The sequence below is a fragment of the Canis lupus genome, chromosome 16 (assembly GCF_048164855.1).
Source record: "Canis lupus baileyi chromosome 16, mCanLup2.hap1, whole genome shotgun sequence".
NCBI lineage: Eukaryota > Metazoa > Chordata > Mammalia > Carnivora > Canidae > Canis > Canis lupus.
In genome coordinates this window covers 42,060,490-42,082,203 of record NC_132853.1, presented here as the reverse complement: position 1 = coordinate 42,082,203, position 21,714 = coordinate 42,060,490, and the positions used below count along the sequence as shown (strand labels likewise).

The 21,714-nt window shown below is 55.8% G+C and overlaps 1 protein-coding gene across 2 annotated transcripts; it reads left to right on the top strand.

The window, feature by feature from the left end:
• Positions 1 to 2,371: 2,371 nt before the first annotated feature.
• Positions 2,372 to 18,932, top strand: SLC4A1 (solute carrier family 4 member 1 (Diego blood group)). Of its 2 annotated transcripts, XM_072780840.1 has the most exons (20): positions 2,372 to 2,512; positions 5,980 to 6,061; positions 6,186 to 6,276; positions 7,373 to 7,452; positions 8,290 to 8,470; positions 8,572 to 8,707; positions 9,115 to 9,238; positions 9,352 to 9,433; positions 9,572 to 9,753; positions 10,257 to 10,467; positions 10,694 to 10,906; positions 11,084 to 11,232; positions 11,345 to 11,539; positions 12,700 to 12,873; positions 13,330 to 13,419; positions 13,898 to 14,064; positions 14,596 to 14,849; positions 15,852 to 16,021; positions 16,115 to 16,291; positions 17,224 to 18,932. In XM_072780840.1, exons 2-20 carry the CDS (start codon positions 6,026 to 6,028, stop codon positions 17,302 to 17,304), a joined length of 2,793 nt encoding a protein of 930 aa, XP_072636941.1. In that variant the 5' UTR covers positions 2,372 to 2,512; positions 5,980 to 6,025; the 3' UTR covers positions 17,305 to 18,932. The 2 variants fall into 2 exon arrangements, with proteins under 2 accessions (XP_072636941.1, XP_072636942.1); XM_072780841.1 differs by lacking the exons at positions 2,372 to 2,512; positions 5,980 to 6,061; positions 6,186 to 6,276 and adding an exon at positions 6,297 to 7,069.
• The last annotated feature ends 2,782 nt before the right edge of the window (positions 18,933 to 21,714 follow it).

Sequence of the window (21,714 nt, the reverse complement as noted above, 5' to 3'; positions counted from 1 at the left end):
TTACCTTGTACCTGCTGACACTTGGCCTTGGCTCCCGACCTTCCATGGGCAGACTTGGATGTGGACACCCATGGACCTTGGGGAGGGAACATGATAGGCTCTTCCCTTAGAACTAGGAACTGGGGGTGGCCGGGGGTGGGGGGTGAACAGGAAGGATGGCAAGCAGGACTCTGTGGGAAGAGGGAATCAGGATACCCACTCAAGCATCCTCGGGCCCTGCTTCATTTTCTCAAATGCCAAGCTTTCTGACCATCTCGGTCGGGGACAGGGGTATGGCTAAAGGGAGGCAAGCCTCTCTCTTATTTCCTCAGCACCTAACTCAGTGCCAGGCATGTGGAACCTTCAGATGAACTGAAGTCCAAGTTGGAATGAGTGATAGGAGCCATCATTTCTTCCTGGAAAAGCATAAACAAACCAAATGTGATGGGCAGATTTGGGGAAACATCGACGTTAATTCAGGGCAACAGACAACTTAGAACACATGGTATGAGTAGAAAGGATCAGATGCCAACCTGCTCTGCTGCTGCTTGAGTGTCTGGTGGGCTGTCAGGGCATGGTACCTGCAGAACAGCCAAACAGCTGCGCCAACTGTCCTCTTAAGCCAGATGTTCCCACCCCCACCCCCACTCCCAGCTGCCAGTCCTTTCTGGGCCTGGGGGAGGGGCTCCCTTGCTGCCTCCTGCACTCAGCCACTTTTCACTCCCAGGGCAGGCAGATGGGCAAGGTGCTCGGACCCTCTGGGCTGTGGTGAGAGGGCAGGGCCTTTGCTTGGCATTTGCTGCCACCGCAGGGAGCAGCCCAGTCTGGGTAGGGCTTGAGACAGATCGGACCGGCCCACAGAGCAAGCACCAGGACAGGAGGGAGGAGGCACCCCCAGCTGCCTTCAGCCAGAGCCTCTGTTAGCGACTGGTGTGAAGGGCAAGGGGGGCAGGAGGGAGCACAGGGCTTAGCATCAGGCAGAGAGCAGGCCTGAGTGCCAGCTCCCGCTCCCCCAGCCAAGAGCTCTGGGGCTGGTAGCCCACTTCCCCGCCCCTGGCCTCCTCTCTGTCAAAGAACAACCACCAGGGGTGCCTTCCTCAGAGGGGCTTGGAGACAGTGTCTGTCCATCGGTTCTTCTTTTCACTAGGGAGCAACCTGACTGCTCTGTCACTTTGTGCCTCCTGTTGTGACCGCTCCCAGCACGTTGTCCACACACAAGAGGAATCAGCTCCGCATCTGAGCAGCTGCCCCCTTTCCCACTCTGCTGGGCTTGGCACAGGGCAGGCTCGTGGTAGGGACCCAGGAAATGGTGGTGAAACTGCTGGATACGCCACCTCTCTGTCCCTGTCTCTGAGCCTGAAGCAGGGAACCCCGAGGCCAAGGGCCACAGAACTGGGTGCTCTCCATTCACAGTAAGGACACTGAAGCCCAGAGAGGGCAGGCATTCGCCCAGGGTCCCACCAGCCAGTGGTTTCTGGTGCTGGGCGAGGATGGCTTCCTCTCTGGCTGCCCAGAGCAGGATCTACAAAACCCCCTTTCTGTCTGCTTCCGAGCCTCTCTTCATTCTTGCCGATCTGAACTCATTTTTCAGTCTCTGCTTCTCTAACCAGAGCCAGGGAGCAGGTGCCTGGCCACAGCACCCCCAGGAACAGAGGTTGCCCTGCTGGGGGGGTGTGGGCAGGGGTAGGGCGGGGGCCGAGAATGCGGGCTGCTCTGGCCTGGGGGCCCGGGCCAGGCTGCCAACAGAGAAGCCAGTGTGCCCAAACATTGAGGCTTTGTGAGCTCTGAGCTCCGTGTGGGGAAGGTTGTTTGTGTTGACCTGACATTGTTTCAGGTTGACTGAGGGGCTGCATCTTAGAACCCAGGGCCTGGCTCTTTGGAACCACCCGGGGTCTTAGGGGAGAGGTGGCTTGGGAGGGAGCAAGTCTGGAGCGAGAAGGGGAGGGCGCTGCCTGGACCCTGTGTGCACTGAGCAGGTCCTGTGGGCAAGGCTGTAGAGCAAGAGTGAGTTCTGGGAGAGGACACCAATGGGGAGAAGAGAAAGCACCTGTGTATCTTGGGGCCAGAGTAGAGGAGCCTGGCCAGAGCGAGGACAGACAGACGCAGGACAGGGGCATCCAGAAGCTGTGACAGACCTGCCAGGAAGCTGAGAGCTTGAGAACCCAGCCCTTGAACCTTAGTACACGAAGGAAGACCCAGGAGAGTCCTTGGGAGCCAGGAGGGCAGCAGGAAGCCTTGGGGGCTAGCTGGCTGGGGTGGGGTGGGCCAGACTCACAGCTGTCCAGATGTGTGTGAGAGATAACTCTGTTTACTGGGCACCCAGAAGGAGTAGGGCGGGGGGTGGGAAGGGGCTCCCCGGGACCGTGGGGCGGGCAGATTAGGAGGCGGGGGCATGAGTCAGGGGTTTGGGAGCTGCCCCCGGGGTTTGGGAGCCAGGACTTGGTGCTGTTAGAGCAGCTGTGAGCTCAGCTGGTGGCAGAGGACACCCGTGGCTGAAGGAGTTCGCTGAGGGACCCTCAAGGCTTGTGAGCAGGTGAGCAGGGCTGGGAGGGGCTGGAGGTGGTCCTAAGGGATTCTGCAGGTGCCCAGCCTGAAATCTGTGCCCAGGTGGACACAGGTGCCCGACCTCCAAGGGGGTGCAGGTGGGTGGGATGAGAACCATAGGATGCGTGTTGTTCCCCCTAAGGGCACAGGCCCGTTGGCACCTGTAGCTGCAGAGCGCGGGGCTGCAGGTGTTAGGAAAAAGAGGCTGGCACGTGGCAACAGAAGTATGTGTGGCTGGTGGTGTGGGGCACAAATGTGCTCCCCCTCCATGTGCAGGTCCTTTTCAGGTTCTTCTTTACCAGCCCCTTGGATCCCACAGACTCAGGTCTTAGCCCCCAGCCCCCTCTTTCCTGCATGGCTGGGGACCCACAGGCCATCCTATCTCCCTCTTCTGAGGACAGTTGTCCACTGACGCTGCTTCCCCTCTGGGACACTTCCAGGGAGTCAACCAGGCAGACCTGGCACTGTGAGGCAGGAGTAAACTGTGGCCCTAAAAGATCTCTCCTAGGGAGAGAGCCCAGGGAGTGTTTGGAGGGAAAGGAGTCCCCCATCCCCCGAGGATCTCAAAGCACTTGGGCTGATTCCATGGGAATTATAGGAAAATCAGAGGGAGATAAAGACAGCAAGTCTGAGTTTGATCACAGTCACAGGGATAATGATGGCAAACATTTACATGGAGCTCTTTATGTGTCAGGCATATTCTAAGTGCTTTATGTGCATCAACTTACTCAGAGCTACAACAGGCCTGTAAGATAGGCATCATTATTATGACCCCACTTCACAGATGAGAAAACCGAGGCACAGAGAGGTTGAGTCATTTGCCCAAAGTCACACCGTAAGTGGCAGGGCTAGGATCTGAACCCAGGCAGTCCAGCTGGAGAGTCCATGGTTTTTTAACCAGTGGCACTAAGTCAGCTTGGAGCTGTTTTCTCTTCTGGGAGGCAGCTCAGCGTGATGGCTAGAGATGTAGTTGGAGTCAAGTAGGGCCACAGTTTAGTCCTGCCTCTGAGATCTACCTGCCAGAGGACCAAGACAAGTTAACCTCTCTGAGCCTCAGCTTTCTCATCTTAGTGACATTACCCACTTCACAGGGTGCTTTGAGGATTATGAGAGATAAGGCAATACAGCTTTGTGTGGTGTGGGGGCGATTACACAAAGGCAGTGCTATGCCACCAGGGAGCCCTCCCCATCATCTGGTCGTCCCCCCCACCAGCCTCTGCCAGCTGTGCCCCACCTCCGGGGCTCCAGATGCCATGCTCACCCTTATCTGGCCTTGCCCTGGCTGGCTGGCTGGCCAGGTGTTTGGTGAGTTTCCAGACGCAGAGCAGTGATCAGGTTCTAAGCTCTTATCAGTACCAGAGCAAGGCCCGAAGCTGGGGAGTGGGGGGGCTGGGCCCAGTGGAGGCTGCAATCTGGGTCATGGGTGCACCGTCTAAGGCCCCAGCTGAGCTCAAGGCACCTCCATTCTCCCCTCTTCTCGCTCACTGAGGTCTCAGAACCCTGGTGGGAAGGTGCTCCCGTTGTCCAGATGGGATGACCAAGTCCTAGAGAGAGGCTGGAGCAGACAGGCAGCCTCCTCTGGCTCTGGAGGGCCCCTCTCCCCAATCCACCTCTCAGATAAGAAGCAGAGGGCAGAGCCCAGCCCCACGGGTGGGACTTTTAGCACCTAAGGCTAATACCCTTGAGACGGCTAGGGATTTGAGGTCCAGGCAGAGGGCAAGGCCAAAGAAGGAAGGAAGAAAATAGAGATGGGACTGTCCCCTGGTCATCACTTCCCCTGCCACCACCGCAAGGCAGGAACCCCTGCCCTTTGCAGTTTGGTGGGGCTCTGTATGCTCTCTCCCTATCTCTATCTCTCAGGGCTGCAGCACCCCCCCCCCAGAGAGAAATGTCTCTGTAGCCCTCTTTCTGTACGTCCTCCCTGCCCTGTTCCCTCACACAGCAGCCGGCCCCGTCTGGCACGCTCCGACCTCTGCACGGTCCTTCTCACGCTCGGACCATCCTTCCCCCCTCTCAGCCCTGCACATCCCTCCAGCCTCCTCGGCCCAGCCCCAGGGTCCCCTGCTCAGAGACACTCCATCCCCCACACCACCAGTAGGTCCTCCTTTTCGTCCTGCCATATGATCCTTGGCACCCAACACCTTCTGCTCATTTCTCGTTTGTCTGGGGGACGTATTGTCTCCTGAAGCACTTGGCCTGTCACGCGTTCCCAACTTGCCTCCCCACTCAGGGCAGGGGGCTTTTCAAGAGGAGGGGCAGCATCTCATTCATCTCAACTCACACCGCTCAGCACCATGTAGGTACAGAGTGGGGATGTGTGCCACCTGCCCCCAATCCCTGTTGCTGGAGCACCCTGCCTGCAGTGGGTGAGGGGGAAAGGGAGTCCTTGCACACCCAGTCTGGGGCCACCCTAGGGGACTTCTGTGCTCCCCTTGGGCTGGGCCTCACATTCCTGGGGTGAGCATACTTCCTCTCTGCCAGAGACATAACTGAGCAAAGCTGACGCACAGGCTCGGCCACCTCTTGGCTAAGTCCTGCCTCCTCAGTCCCAGAGGCCCAGGCCTGCAAGGGGGAGCCGCTCTTACATTCACCCGGCATATATTTATTGAGCACCTACTTACTATTTGCTATGTGGCAACCATTCTGCTAGGAGTAAAAGATTCAGTGGGGACCAAGATATGGATATTAGCACTCGAGGGGCTTCCCTTCTAGAGGCATCCTCAGACAATATATACACAAATGAATCAAGAAACCAGAAAATGATAGATTGGGTTACTGAATGTTAGGGTGGTCAGGAAGAGAATCTGAAGAGCTCAGATGTGAGAAAGGATGAGGTGGGGGAGAGGGGCACTGAGGATATGGACAACTGTGTGTGCAAAGGCCCTGGGGCAGGAAGGGCTTTGGTAAGAATGATGGGATACATGAGGAGTGAGCAAGAGAGATGGAATTCAAGATGGAGTGGAGGAGAGAAACGAGGCCATATCATTCAGCACCTCTGAGACACTCCCTAAGATGCTACTGCCCCACGCCCAGCAGAAAGTAGCTGTTTCTGGGAGAAGAGGGTATGTTGTGAAGACTCTCATGGGAGCTAAGTTCCTTGAAGAAAGAATAGGTCATGCCCCTGGAGTTGGCTAAGTCCTGGGCATGGACAGGAGAAGAAGCCAAGTGAGGATTGGTAGATGGAAGGAGATGTTGAATTTGAGGGACACCCCCACCCTCTCAAACACCCTCTGATTGATGGGTCTTCCTGCCCCAGCTCTCCTGTCTCCTATACACCTGTCCTCACACCAATAAATCTAGCTCCTTCCCCCACCCAACCCCCACTTCCTTCCCCTGCCTCCACTGCCTCCCAACACCTGGGATCCCCCTTGACTCAAATATAGCCCCCTCTGGGGGAGGATCAGGAGACCCCAGGATGCCCTGTCCCTCACTCAGCCTGTGCTCTCCCACCTGCAGGGACCCGCAGTGCGGGTTATGCTGGGGGCTTGGATCATCGTGGACAATGGACAACCAGGGCAGCACCATGGAAAAATGGCAGGTGAGTATTTTGTAGTATCTGCTGGGCTCCTATCTGGGGACTCTGGGAACCCAACCCTGGACTCCTACCTTCATGGTGGCTTGAGAAGCCTTCCCAGCCCAGCCCTGATGGCCACTTCCTGTAGGACGACCATGAAGAGGGGCTGGAGGACACTCTGGAACAGGAGGAATATGAGGACCCATATGTCCCCATGGTTCAGGTGGAGGAGCCAGTAGGTGAGCCCCATCTCTCTCGCTCTCTTCTCTCTCTCTTCTCTCTCTGTCTCTGTCTCTCTCTCTGGGATGAGCTGCTGAGCCCCAGACAGAGAGACAGTAGGGGAACTTGTCTTCCCCCTTCTCTACACCCCCTCCTCCCGCCAGCCCCAGGGCCAGTTCTCCCACAATCCTGGCTGATTGAAGGATAAACAGAGTTTTGTTTGAAATGATCACAGGAGGTGACTGGGGGTGGGGAGGGGGCAGGACTAGTCACCCATGGCGGGGCCCTTCGATTTGGGATAGGGCAGCCAGGCCTGTCTGTGACAAGGGCATGAGCCCACATGCCATCTGTGACCATCCAATGCTGACTTCTAGGCCAGGCACTGGGCCTATTCTAGGAACATCATTTCTGTTTGGGGGTCTAGAGGTCCTGAGAAATGAGGGGCTGTAGGGACCTTCAGGGAAGAAAGACATCAGGAAACCTTCCCGGCTCTGCCAAGGTCTCAGTTGGGGAGCCCCAGGGGGGCATCTGTTTACTGTCAACAGGACTTAAGTGCTGGCAATTGGTATTGAAGATAAGAGGCCCCTCTGGGAAATGAGGACTGGGAGTGGGGTGGGAGGTGGGCGTCAATATAAGGCAGAGCCCACCCTGGCTCCCAGAGCTCCACCAGGAGACGGGGAGAAGTACTGGGCTGGTGGGATTGCTGAGGCAGGGGAGAAGAAGGAAGGGAAGCTGATCCCAGAAGGTGCCAGAAGAAGGAGAAGATCCTAGGAGAATCCTGAGAAGTGCCATTCGGGACGCTCCACTTTGGAGGTGACCCTCTCTGTCACCACTGAAGATGACTCCCGGGGGTCTTCCACAATGCTTGGATGGGGCGTGAAAGAGGCAGGCTGCGCCAAGAACAGACACAGGGAGCCACAGACCATTGAGCAGCAGGAGTGGGGTGGAGTGCAGCGGGGTGCGGGCACCGGGGTCCTAGCCAGTGGCAACAGGAGGGAGTGGGGATCATCTCATGCTGCTCTTAGAAGCTTGCAATGGAGGGGCACCTGTGGAGTGGAGGAGGACCCTAAGGGAGGGATTACTGGGGGGCAACACTCACCCACTTTTGGGTTTCAGCTTACCCCACTGAGCCGACAGCCACAGACGAAGACACCGTAACACACCCAGACACCACACCACGCGCAGGCACCCACGAGGTGAGGACCCTTGGCATTCCCCGGTTCTCTTTTCTGTGCCGCCTGTGAACCTACCCTTCTACCAGGAGAAGGGAGGTGAAGAGGGATAGGCCCGGCTGCAGCACGGGAGATCCCCACAAGCAGGCAGGTCAGGGCAGGAGTGGACATCTTGGGAAATAGACCGAAGGGAAGAGGACACCCCTGTGGAGGGAGGAGACCTGGGTCTCTCTTCCACTGAGCAGGGAGCTCCCTGGGCAGAGATAAAGGGATTGCCAGAGGTCTGTGCTCTCGGGCCCTCTGGCCTTGGCTGGGCTGTCAGGTGCTTCCGAATTAAATACGTTCCCCCTCTGCCCAGGCCCTCCTGTCCCTGTGCATCCCCGCTGGGCATCAGACTATCCAGCTGGTTAGGAAATTGGATCTACCCTCAGCTAGGCTCCTGGGAGCAGCCACTTGGCCCCAAGGAAACCCAAAGGCATGTCGAGCCCACTCAACAGTCTTGGAGGCAGGAGACCCACATGATAACCCCAAAGGCTCCCTTTTCTTTCTCCTCCCAGGTGTCCACTCTAGCATCCCTTTTGGTCCAGAGGTTCTCCAAGTGCCTCTGAAATAGGGTGAGGGAGCTGGGGAACAAAGCCAGAGTTGTGGGCTGTTCTCGCCCCGCCCCCCAACTCCCTACCTCCTCAACCCAGCCAGGCTGCTGCTTCCGCCAGTCCCCTCTGAGTTCTGGGTCTGCCCTGAGTGCTCCAGGACTCTGGGTCTCCTCCAAACATCTCTTGGAGCCTGTTTAATGCCCACCATGCTCCCCCCAGGGTCCCACCTTGGGGCCTGAGACACTGATTCAGGCTTGTGGGGCCGCAGATCTATGTGGAGTTGCACGAACTGGTGATGGATGAGAAGAACCAGGAGTTGCAGTGGATGGAGGCAGCGCACTGGGTGCGGCTGGAGGAGAACCTGGGGGAGGACGGGGTCTGGGGCCCCCCACACCTGTCCTACCTCACCTTCTGGAGCCTCCTGGAGCTGCAGAAAGCCTTCGTCAAGGGTGAGCCCTGCTGGTCCCCTCTGCAAGACCCGCACGTAGGCGTGGTGGCAGGCAGGAAGGCCACCACCCAGCCATCCAGCTCACCCCTCCACCCCTCACAGGCACTGTCCTCCTGGATCTGCCAGAGACCTCCCTAGCGGGAGTGGCCAACCAGCTGCTGGATCAGTTTATCTACGAGGAGCAGATTCGGCCTCAGGACCGAGACCTCCTGCTCCGGGTCCTGCTGCTCAAGCACAGGTGCCCCTGCCTGCCAGGACCTGGACTCCACCTCCCCAGCCCACCTGCCCCAAGCTCTCCCTGGAGACCCGGGTGGTTCCTCCCCCACCAGACCAGGGCCCACTTTTCTTCCACGATGGCTCCTGCCTCTGACACCTCTTGAAGGGTGACCATGTCTCCACGTTCTCGGGAGTGCAGGCTCTCAAGGCCCCTCCCTCCCTCCAGGCTCCACCTTGTCATTCCAGACACAGACCATCCGCTTGCATCCATAATGTCCTTCCAAAGAAGGCTGATTGTCCCTCTGCCCCGGGGTCCCTCTAGTCTGGTCACTGGGAAGCCCCACCTGATCCCTCCTACCACTGGTCTCTGTGCTACTAACATCCCAGTCTGAACAGCTTCACTCAATCCAAGTCCCCTGTGTCCCGCAGCCACGCCGGAGACCTGGAGGCCCTGGGCGGTGTGAAGCCCGCGGTTCTGATGCGTTCCGGGGACCCCTCACAGCCTCTGCTCCCCCAGCAACCCTCATTAGAGACGCAGCTCTTCTGTAAACAGGTGAGGCTGTACCAGGGCTATGAGCAGAGCCAGAAAGCCACCAGCCTGAGATGAGGAGAGGGCTGGAAGCTCAGAGTGGCCAGACAACTCCCCTCACCACCCTCCTTCCACAGGGAGAGGGGGGCACAGAGGATTCACCATCTAGAATTCTGGAAAAGATTCCCCCAGATTCGGAGGCCACCCTGGTGCTAGTGGGTAAGCAGCTGGTGCCTCCCCTGATCCCCATAACCCCTCATGCCCCCTCTTCTGCCTCCTGTCCCGGCCCAGCCTCCCTCTCTGTCAGCACAGACCCAGCGGCCCCCCTCAGCCTGTCCTGGCCCCTTCCCCTCACAGGCCGAGCGGCGTTCCTGGAGCGCCCGGTACTGGGCTTCGTGCGGCTGCAGATGGCCACAGAGCTGGACGCTGTGGGGCTGCCTCTGCCTGTACGCTTCCTCTTCGTGTTGCTGGGACCCGAGGCCCCCAACACCGACTACACCCAGCTGGGTCGGGCTGTTGCCACCCTCATGTCGGAGCGGGTGAGGAGAGGCTGGCGAGGCCTGGGGGAGCCTGAGGGCTGGGTGGCAGCTGAGGTCACTCACTGGATAGGCACTTTAGTTTTGCTAGTCTGGCATGTTCAGTCTAACCTGGCTGCTTGGACCCTGTCTGGCCAGGGGTAGGTCGTCTGGGCTCGTGTGGTCTGGCCTAGCCCTGCCTCATGGGGCCTGGGTGAGGGCCACTCTGACCTGGTTCTACCCGGTTAGGTCTGGCCTGGTCTGGTCTACCCTACTGGGTTCCATCTGGTCTGCTCTAAGCTCCCCCTGATTTGTTTTAGTGCTTCTCCTTTCCCCGCTCAAGGGCCCATCTGCCTCTCCAAAACCCTTTTGTGGTGGGCACAGAAGTAAGGGGGTGGCAGGGCAGGCCATTCCTAGCAAGAGGGAGCTGGGTGAGAGGGTTCTGGCCCTGGAGGCCATGGATGTGGATGATTGGGTCCTCCGGGCTGGCAGGTCCAGGCAGTCCTGACCCCCTCTCTGGCCCGCAGGTGTTCCGCACTGATGCCTACCTGGCCCAGACCAAAGAGGAGCTAGTCCGCAACCTGGACTGCTTCCTGGACTGCAGCCTTGTGCTGCCGCCCTGTGAAGTCCCCTCAGAGCAGGCCCTGCTCAGTCTGGTGCCCGTCCAGAAGGAGCTGCTGCGGAGGCGTTACCTGCTCAGCCCCGCCAAGCCGGACCCCCACTTCTACAAGGGCCTAGGTACCTGCCCCTAAGCCCCCACAGATCCTTAGATACCTCAGCGCGGCCCCGTGAGCCCCTGCTTCCCTTCCTCCCATCCAACACCCCGGCGTCCCCTCTCTCTGTCCTCATGTCTCCCAGCCTTCTCGGCCACCCCATTCCCATCAGAAGATGCTATCCACAATTCCTCTCTCCCCATACCTCCTCCTGTGACCCCCTGTGACCATGGTCCTGTTGTTGACTACAGATTTGAATGGGGGACCCGGGGGCCCTGGTGAGTCCGACGACCCTCTGCAGCGGACAGGCCTACTCTTTGGGGGCCTGGTGCGTGACATTCGGCGCCGCTACCCCCTCTACTTGAGTGACATCACAGACGCGTTCAGCCCCCAGGTCCTGGCCGCTGTCATATTCATCTACTTTGCTGCCCTGTCACCTGCCATCACCTTCGGCGGCCTCCTGGGTCAGTGGCTCTGCATGACCCCTTAGCCCTCACCCCTGACCCTTTGGCCTCTGTGTCGGCCCTGCCTTCTGTTCCAAACTGACAGTCCAGACCCCTACAACAGCCTGTTTGGGAAATGCTCAATTGGACCTGGAAATGACCTCTTGACCTTGACCATTCTGTAACTTCTACCCACAGGAGAAAAGACCCAGAACCAGATGGGGGTGTCGGAGCTGCTCATCTCCACCGCGGTGCAGGGCATCCTCTTCTCCCTGCTCGGGGCTCAGCCCCTGCTTGTGGTTGGCTTCTCAGGACCCCTGCTTGTGTTTGAAGAAGCCTTTTTCTCGGTAGCTCTGTTCTGGCCCCACTCTGTCCGTGTAGCTGACCCCAGCCCCACCTGCCTGAGGCACAGTACTTGGGCCCACCTGCCTGACCCAGTCCTCTCTGACCCCCTTGCAGTTCTGCACTAGTAACAACCTGGAGTACATCGTGGGTCGTGTGTGGATCGGCTTCTGGCTCGTCCTGCTCGTGGTGCTTATGGTTGCTTTCGAGGGCAGCTTCCTAGTCCGCTTCATCTCCCGCTACACCCAAGAGATCTTTTCCTTCCTCATCTCCCTCATCTTCATCTATGAGACCTTCATCAAGCTGATCAAGGTGGGGGCCATGGGAGTGTTGACGTTGTGCGACTCTGTGCACACACCATGTGGCCGTGTGCGTCACTGCACAGGTGTCCTTATAGCATGTGTGTGGCTGTGTCTTCATCATGTGTAGCTATGATCACATTCACGGCAACACCTGCTGCCTGTGGGCTGGTACTCTGGCCATGACCATGCGGAGCACCTGCCTGAGGGGGCATCTCTGTGTGAGCATGTCCAGTGTGTATGTGAGACTGAACCCGGAAGACTGGGTTCATGGAGAGGTAGCAGGGGTCCCAGAGGCTCTGATGTCCCCCACACCCACTTGGGGACTCACCCTTAAGAACCCACAGGGCTGGGGTGCCTGGTTGGCTCAATTGGTTAAGCATCAGCCTTGGGCTTAGGTCATGATCCCAAGGTCCTGGGATTGAGCCCCACATCAGGCTCTCAGCTCAGTGGGAAGCCTACTTCTCTCTCCCCCTCTGTAGCTCCTCCTGTTTGCCTGTTCTCTCTCTCTCTCTCTCTCTCTCTCTGATAAATAAATACTATCCTTTAAAAAAAAAAAAAAAAAAGAACCACAGGGCTTGTGGGTGGAGCACTCTGCCTCCTCAGCTCCACTACTTTAAACTACGCCTACCTCTGCATCTGCATTTTATATAGAGGGAGGGTGGACACTGCATGTCTGCCTCTGATTCTGTTTGTTGGTGGGGATTTCTGTTTCCAAGTCTTTGAAGCCCTTTTTAGGAGCCTCCTTGGCACTTGTTTCCCACCCACCAGCCTTCTCATGTCTCCCAGGTCCTGAGTGCTGACATGCACACACGTATACTCATTGCTGTCATGGTCTGCCCCACCCAAGCTGAGCCTGGTCTCCACTCCTGAAAACTAAGCTATAGAATCCCATTGTCTCTTTGTTTTCCTCTCAATAGAGGATGAAGATAAGTGAATGGATGGATGATAGGTGGATGGATGGATGGATAGATAGATAATGATAGATGATGGACAGATTGATGGATGGATAATGGGGTAGATGGATGATAGGTGGATGGATAGGTGGATGGATGGATAGATGAATGGATGATGGATGATGGATGGATGGATGAATAGATGATGGACAAATTGATGGATGGATGGTGGATAGATGGATGAGAGAGAATAGGATGCCTTTGTTTTCTGCTGCAGATCTTCCAGGACCATCCACTGCAGAGGTATTATGACTACAATATGACAATCATACCCAAACCTCAGGGTCCCCTGCCCAACACAGCCCTCCTCTCTCTTGTGCTTATGGCTGGCACCTTCTTCTTCGCCATGATGCTGCGCAAGTTCAAGAACAGCTCCTACTTCCCTGGCAAGGTCAGCACACACATCCCAGCCCCGCCCTTGGCTACACTGCCTTATCCCCATCCAAAGCACTTCTCCAGGTTCCTCAGTGCCATTAGCTCCCCTCCTTTCCCTATTCCAAGCCTCCCTGACCCCTTTCTCATTTAGGCTTTCACTCTTCAGGCAAGCCCACCACCCTTTCTCAGCATGTCCTGGCTGAGAACCTAGTGGGGAGCTGGGAAGAGTTCTTAGAAAGGGGTGGAGCAGCCGTGGGGCAAGTGGTGGGGCTGGGCCAGGGGAAGAAAAAAAGGAGGCAGGTGCATTGAGATGTAGGACAGGGCAGTAGGTGTTGATGGATCCCCTGGGAAGAGCAAGGATGAAGAAGGATGAAGAAGAGTTGGATGAAGAGGGAGCAGGAGTGGGGGCAAGTGGGAAGTAGGAGGTGGGGAAACAACTGGGCACTGACCTGATTTCTCTGCTTGCCCTCAGCTGCGACGGGTCATTGGGGACTTCGGGGTTCCCATCTCCATTCTGATCATGGTCATGGTGGATTTTTTCATCAAGGACACCTACACCCAGGTGACACTCTCCTCCCACTGTCAGCTCATTCTCCCAATATGCCCCCTCCCAAGAACAGCTTTCCCAAACCTGAAGCCAGCTAGAACTACCCTTACTCATTCCTGCCTCCCCTGAGAGCCCCAAGATCTTCCCACAGCCTAACAGGACACCTCTGGCTGAAGCAAGGGCCTGGGAAAGATTGCCTTTTACCAAGGCAGTAGGAAAGAACCTGCTTTGGAGCCAGGGAGATCTGAGTATGAATCTCAGTTCCCCCACCAAATAGCTGTGCAAAGCAAAGCAAACTACACAACCTCTCTGATCCTGTTTCCTCATCTATAAAGTGGGGAATGAGAAGATGTTTGTAAAGGGCTTAGTGCAGTGACTGGGTACAACGTAGGTGCTCAATATAAATAAGTCCCCAAATGCTCAGGACCCTGGCTCCCTGCCCCTGCCTCCCTTCCTCTACCCCAATGTTCTCACCAGCATTCCCCTCTCACAGAAACTCAGTGTGCCTAGAGGCCTTTCAGTGTCCAACGCCTCAGCCCGGGGCTGGGTCATCCACCCACTGGGCTTGTATTCGCCTTTCCCCATCTGGATGATGTTTGCCTCTGTCCTGCCTGCCCTGCTGGTCTTCATCCTCATCTTCCTGGAGTCCCAGATCACCACGTAAGGCCAGAGCTGGGCCTGGGAGGGTCTGAGGCAGGGAAAGGGACAGGCTCCAGGCAGGCATGACACCAAGGACTGAGCTCTAGTTCCAGTGGAACCTGTGGCCCTCCTGATGAGCAGGAGTGATGGATGGGTAGGGGCAGGTGCAGGTTTTGTGGGACCTGACATGGTATAATTTGGGGAGGCCTTTTTGAGACAAAGAAGACAAAATGAGAACTACAAAATGAGATGGCACAACCCGGAAGGGACCTTCACCAGTGAGGCTCCCAGAAGCTCACCTTCATTGGCTTCAGCGTAAATCTGCCTGTGGACGGGCATTCTAGGTGCTGCTATCTTAGGATACTTGCACTCTTAGAGTCTGGATTCTCAAGATGGGATGGGAGGAGGGGAGTGAGGAATTCTAAGGGAGATGAGCACAGCAGGATAAACTAAGATACAGAGGGACCCAAGTATGGAGAAGAAAGGAGGGGGCCAGGAGGGTGGGGATGACGGAGAACGTTGCTTACCCCTGACCTCCCACACCACCTCCAGGCTCATTATCAGCAAACCAGAGCGCAAGATGGTCAAGGGCTCTGGCTTCCACCTGGACCTGCTGCTGGTCATAGGCATGGGCGGTGTGGCTGCCCTCTTTGGGATGCCCTGGCTCAGTGCCACCACCGTTCGTTCAGTCACCCACGCCAATGCGCTCACTGTCATGGGCAAGGCGAACATCCCGGGAGCTGCCCCCCAGATTCAGGAGGTCAAGGAGCAGCGGATCAGTGGGCTTCTGGTCGCTGTGCTCGTGGGTGAGTAGGGGCTGGCCGCACTCCCTACCACCCTCTGGCCTTGCTCCCAGCCCCCAGCCCCTGCCCCTTAGGATCCAGTGCCTTCTGCAGCCCTGTCCACCCCACAGCCTGGTCTCCCCACATGCCCCCTGCCCATGTCTCCCCAGGGTCACCTATCCACGTGAGGAAGTTCTGGAGGAAATGCCCAAGGCCCAAGGCACTGAGATAGACATCTGAGCAGAGGAGGAAGCATGGGGGCGGGGGGGGGGATATGTGTGTGTGTGTATGGGGGGGTGCTCCATACTGAGACCTTCTCTAGATAGGACCCAGTATTCAGAGCTTTACCCAACAGAAGCTCAGTGAACATTGGGTCCCAGCCCTGCTCCGCTGCTAACTCAGTATCCTTCCTCCTCCTGGGCCTCAGTTTCTCTGTCTGTACCATGAGAGGGTTCATTAGATGCCTCTGAGGTCTCTCTGGCTTGGCTGCTTTATGACTGATGCCAAGGGCAGTGCTCCGGGCATAATCTGGGGTGGGAGAGGAGAAGACAGGATCACTGGGGTTGATCCAAGTTCTGGAGCAGCTGAGAGTCCAGCTAGGCTCAGCGTGGGCAGCGCCACAGTCACTGGTGGAGTTGCCAGGGAAGCTTCTTAAAGGAGGCAAAGTTGATGTTAGTTGGAGGAGGGTTAGGGTTTGGATAGGTGGAGGGGGATGGAGGTGTTCTGGGCTGGGGCATGGAGAAGTAGGGCTTCTCCAACATCCGTGAACCCCTGAGGCTAAAGGAGTAGGCTTTAATCTTTCAAAGGCAAAAGTTTGACTCCCAGATCTGCTGCTCTGTAGCTGTGTGACCTTAGGCAAGTTGGTTCACCTTTCTGAGTGTTTCCTCATCTGAAAAATGAGGGTATTACCTATTAAGAGAATCCACAGAAAGGGCTTCCTAGGGTCCCTGTAATTTCATTCCCCAGCCCCCGATGCTGTCAGCCCTCTGGGCCCCGGGCACTGAGAGTGCATGGTTCTCCCTGCAGGCGTGTCCATCCTCATGGGGCCCATCCTGTCCCTCATCCCCCTGGCTGTGCTGTTTGGCATCTTCCTCTACATGGGGGTCACGTCCCTCAGCGGCATCCAGTTATTTGACCGCGTCTTGCTTCTCTTCAAGCCGCCCAAGTACCACCCGGATGTGCCCTACGTCAAGCGGGTACAGAGCCGTCCTGGCTGCTCAGCCCAGAGCGTGGTGGGGGTTGCTGGGTGCCAGGGCTGGGCAGGCAGTAACGGCAGCCTCCACCTGCAGGTAAAGACCTGGCGCATGCACTTATTCACGGTCATCCAGATCATCTGCCTGGCAGTGCTGTGGACAATGAAAACCTTCCCGACCACCTCCCTGACCCTGCCCTTCATCCTCATCCTCACTGTGCCTCTGCGCCGCCTCTTGCTGCCACTCATCTTCAGGAAGCTGGAGCTCCAGTGTGTGAGTGGCTGCTCCCCACCCCTACCCTGCATGCCCGGGGCAGGAGGGACTGTGAGGAGAGGACAGAGGCTGGAGGCAGGGCTCCCAGAGCTGGGGGACAGGGAGGGATCCTCCCAGGGGCTGGAAGAATAGGAGGGGTGGGTCTGGAAACAAAGGAAGGCGGTAGAGCGAGGTAGTGAAGATCTGGGTCCGGGGCCCTCATCCAAATTTGGCACTGCCTCGCCCTGGTGTCCGACCTGGAGCAGGTGGCCTCCTTCCTTTATGCCCTGGGTTTGCTCATCTGTGCAGGGAACGGTAAGGACAGGGATGGAGAGACGGTTAAGAAGCACGCAGGGTGTGCACCACATGAGCTGTTCTGACCACTGAGCAGCTCTCCATGTGGTCTTTTTTTTTTTAAGATTTTTTAAAATGTATTTATTCATGAGAGACAGAGAGAGAGAGAGGGAGAGAGAGAGAGAGAGAGAGAGAGGCAGAGACACAGGCAGAGGGAGAAGCAGGCTCCATGCAGGGAACCTGATGTGGGATCGATCCCAGGTCTCCAGGATCACGCCCTGGGCGAAAGGCAGCGCTAAACTGCTGAGCCACCCGGGCTGCCCTCCATGTGGTCTTCCAAGTCATCTTGGACAGAGTTGCTCCACTAATAAAATTCTTCCACGATGTGACAGTCACTGTGGGGTTGCCCTAGTGAACAGGGCACCCTCTGGAGGCCCTCCCCTGCCGGGGTGCCAGATCCCCAGGGGTTCCTCACCCTTTTGGAAACAACTCATGTAAACCAAACCTAGGGGTTGAGGGGGGAGGACGTGACTTGTCCAATCCAGATAGAGTCATGCCCTCTCCTCACTCCAGAGGTGCTCTCAGCACTGGGGTGAGCGCTCATCGGCCCCATCCCTCCCCCAAACCTCACCCCCTCTCTTTCCTCCTCTACCCTCCAGCTGGATGCTGACGATGCCAAGCCGACCTTCAATGAAGAGGAAGGTCAGGATGAATACAATGAGGTGCACATGCCCGTGTGAGGGGAAGGTGTGAGCCTCAGAGCCCCCTCCACCCTCCCACTTCCCCACTCTCCCAGGAAAAGCAGAAGTTTATGGGTATCTCATCGACTCTCAGATCCCTCCTGGGGTAGCATCTGGAGCCCTGGGGTTGTGGGTGGCGGATGGAAGGGGTGTCCAGGCAACCTTCCACGAGGGATAAACCAAGTTTTATGGCTGGAGATGGTCAGTAGGGTCCACACTGTGGGGAATTTACTGTTAGTCCCTCCCGCTGCCACCCTGCCACGTGAAGCTCCCGAATTGAAGGACTTGGAGCCCAGTCAACCTCTTCACAGCACAGATGGGGCAGTAGCTAGGGAGGTAGAGGAGGTGGGGTTCAAGTTCTTGCATGCTATTTGACCTTGGGCAAGCCCCTTGACTTCTCCAGCCTCTGCTTCCTCTTCTGTAAAATGGGTATATTTATAATAATACCCATGTTACAGAATGGTTACTGAGGACCAAAGATAAATGTGAAAAGGGGGCCTTGACAGCTTTGAAAGGGCTATCATACGGTAGTCGCCATGCTTCTTCAGGTCGGCTCAGGGTCACACACCTCCTGAGCCATACAGCTGGGATTTGAACCAGGTCTTCTGACTCTGAGGCGGGAGCCCTATGCTCTACCTCAGTCACCTACCTTCCCATGCCTAGAGATGCTGACTCCCTGCTGACTGCTCCCCTCCCCTCTCTGTTCCCACCCCCACCCAGGGACCCTCTTCTCTGGGGCAGAGGGAGGTGTCCTGGTGAGGACAAGGTGTGGGTGAGGATACAATCAGGGCTGGGACTCAGGACTCCACAGTGCTCACTCCTTCCTGCCATGCTCACACTCATTCACACACTCATTCCACAAACATTTACAGACGGCCCCAGACCCCGCAGATACAGAGGCACCTGAGATAAGATGGGGGGTGGGAGGGCAATGTACAGTCTGTTTTAGATTTGGGGGGGGGGGGGAAGTGGGGGGGAGGAGGTTTGTAATTTATTGTGTATTTTGTAAGAGCTCTCATTGTACCTCAGCTTCGCATAAATGCCCAGGCCTCCAGTTTGAGACGCACTGTCCAAAGTCTCACCCCGGCTGAATCTTGGGGAGAACCCTGATTTGACCAACTAGGGTAAAAGCCAGTGGGTTCTGTAGAATATGGGCATAATCTTTTTTGTTTTTTTTCTTTTTTACAAAACAAAAATATAAAGAGCTGAGAGAACTGGAAGTGGTGAGAAATGGTTGAAACGGAGAACCGGGGCACCAGGCGGGAGGCCCTCAGGGCAGCCTGAGTGCTGACAGCCGCTCCTCACCACTTCACTGGCTTGTGCCTCAGATTCCTTGTCAGGGAAATGGGGACGATAATGGTACCTACCTTGTAGGATTGTTGTAAGGACTAAATGAGACCATGCATGTAAAACACGTGCTTTAGCACAGCCTGATGTCAGGCCTCAGAGGAAGTGCTCCATCAATGTTAGCTGCTGGTGTGGTTATCCTCACTGGGAAAGCCCTGCCCTCCCTCCTCCTGCTCCTTGAACACTGCTAAGGAAAGTGGAAAGAAAGTCACCCACTCTGCTAGCACCCTTCCCCGTGATGCTTGGTTATAGGTTTTGCCAATAAATGCGTCTGTGATGGAGTGACTGCCTTGCTGGAATCTCCCTTCCAGATTCAGGGGTGCCACAGGGTCTTGTCTTGATCAGACCCAGTGGACACAGTATGCATGGTGGGGTGCTGGTGCCAGGGTTTTAACCCCAGGGTGGTGGCAAGGAAAGCCAGGCAGTGGTGCTGGGGGCAGGGACAGAACTGGAACCCCCAAGAGTCCTAAGGCGGACACTGGTTGCCAGTGAGAAAGTGGGAGAGCAAGGAAGACATGTTTACACTCTGGACATCCTTCTTCTTCAGAATAAACAAGGCCCATAGGAGCGAGGAGGGGGGCTGTGAGTTGGCCTTGCTCCCTGCCCCCTGTACTGGGGGCCCCGGGGGTCCTCTGGGCCAATCAGCCCCTTGGCCTGCTTGCATCAAGCTGGGCAGCACCTGAGGCGGATCACCAGGGAGGGAATGTGGTTTGCCCTCAGTTCCACTAGAGCCGCATCTCCCGACCAGCTTTTCCACTAGCCCTCACTCTGGTCCCCGTGGAGGGCCAGCTGCCTCCAGCATTTCTAGGGGGCTGATGAGCCAGGGCTCACTCGCCCTGGAGAGAGGCTGCCAGAACATAACCCCTCCCCACCCTTCTCAGCCTTCCAGCAAGAGGTCAGTGCAGGGCTGGGCCGCCTGGCTTCCTTCCCTGCATCTATATTTATTTGTGGCCTATCCCCAGCTGACCCCGCCCGGGCTGCCCAGGGCAGCCGCCAAGGGGCCAGAGAGTTACCTTGGCCCTGGGGAAAGCCGTCCAGCTGTCTACCTCCTACGCACACGCACGGCAGCTTCGTGTCCCCACAGCAATTGGCCTGTCCTCAGTGTTTGCCAGAACCTCATTGGCCACCTTGAGCTGCGAAGGCATTAGGGAAGTGTGGAGTCTATAGAAAACAATCCCATGACTTCCTGCCTGTCAGAGGCCTCACTCCCCTTGCATTTCCTGCTCCCCCTACAGATGCCCTGCCCCACTCTCTCTGCCGCCCCCCACATTTCCTCTAAGAGCTGTCCTTCCGTCCCATGCCAACCTCCCAATACTTACATACTTCCCTCAAAATCTCTGCAGTTCTAAATCCTGCCCACCCATTCAACCTCGTTTTTATAAAAGATTGATTTATTTATTTGAGAGAGAGAGCACACATGAGTTAGGGGAGGGTCAGAGGGAGAGAGAGAGAATCTCAAGCAGACTCCCCACTGAGCATGGAAGAGCTGACAAGGGGCTCAATCCCAAGACCCTGAGATCACAACTCTAGGTGAAATCAAGGGTCCAGATGCTTAACCAACTGAGCCACCAAGGCGCCCCTTGTTTGACCCTTTCTTAAAGATTACTTCACTGGAAATTGGTTACCCAAAATGAGGTCCACACTTTTGTGTGAACACAAAGTATAACCCCACTCCAGGTAAGGGCATAATTCAAGAGAATCCAAAATCTCTATACCTGAAGATATTGTTTTTAAATTTTCTTTTTTAATTTTAAGTAAACTGTATTCCACACATGGGGCTCGAACTCAGGATCGCAAGATCAAGCATCACATACTCCACCAACTGAGCCAGCCACCCCTATACTTGAAGATATTCTTCATGGGTCTACCTATAGAAGCAAAAAACTAGAAAGAGCCCAAATATATTGTAAGAGGAGAGTGGTTAGTAAATTATAGCAAATTACCTTTCCTCAGTATAATAGACTAGGCAGGCCCTACAAATAATGATGAGGGGCGCCTGGCTTGCTTGGTTAGCAGAGCATGTGACTCTGGATCCTGGGGTTGTTGGAGGGAGCCCCACATTGGGCATTGAGATTACTTAGAAAACAAGCAAATGGGGCACCTGGATGGCTCAGTGGTTGAGCATCTGCCTTTGGCTCAGGTCATGATCCCAGGGTCCTGGGATTGAGTCCTGCATTGGATGCCCTGCAGGGAGCCTGCTTGTCCCTCTGCCTGTGTCTCTGCCTCTCTCTCTGTATCTCTCATGAATAAATAAATAAAAATCTTTAAAAAAAAAAAAAAGAAGAAAGAAAAGAAAAAAAGAAAAGAAAAGAAAAGAAAAGAAAAGAAAAGAAAAGAAAAGAAAAGAAAAGAAAAGAAAAGAAGGGAATCCCTGGGTGGCTCAGCAGTTTGGCGCCTGCCTTCGGCCCAGGGCATGATCCTGGAGTCCCGGGATAGAGTCCCACATCAGGCTCTCTGCATGGAGCCTGCTTCTCCCTCCGCCTGTGTCTCTGCCTCTCCCTCTGTGTGTCTTTCATGAATAGATAAATAAAATCTTTTTAAAAAAATAAAAAAGAAAAGAAAAGAAGCAAATAATAATGATGGTGAAGAAGCTGTTGGATCAGCTTTATGCAATCACATGATCCTGGGCCTCTGAGGTCAATGAGTTTGGAATTCTAGATTTGTGATTTAGTTGGAGATGGACAGACAACCTCATCTCTGAGCTCAATTTTCTGCATCTGTAAGATGGAGGTAATGATATGTCACAGTGTTACTGAGTGGAAAAATCAGATCACACACCTCGAGGTCCTAGCCCAGTGCTGGCATTTAGTAAGCAAAATGTTTATTCTTGTTTCTTAAGCAAGGCATGGAGTGCTGTGACCCTCAAAGTAACAGCCATACAGAAGTGGCTTAGAGACTTAAACAGGAAAAAATGAAAATGCCATGGTGGTAGAGTTATAGGGGATATTGATTTTTCCCCTCTTGCGTCTGCACCCTTGGTGAGAAGGATTAAATTTGTCATCCTCAGTTCAGGGTAGATTACCACTGATCTTTCTTTCCTTCTTTCTTTCTTTCTTTCTTTCT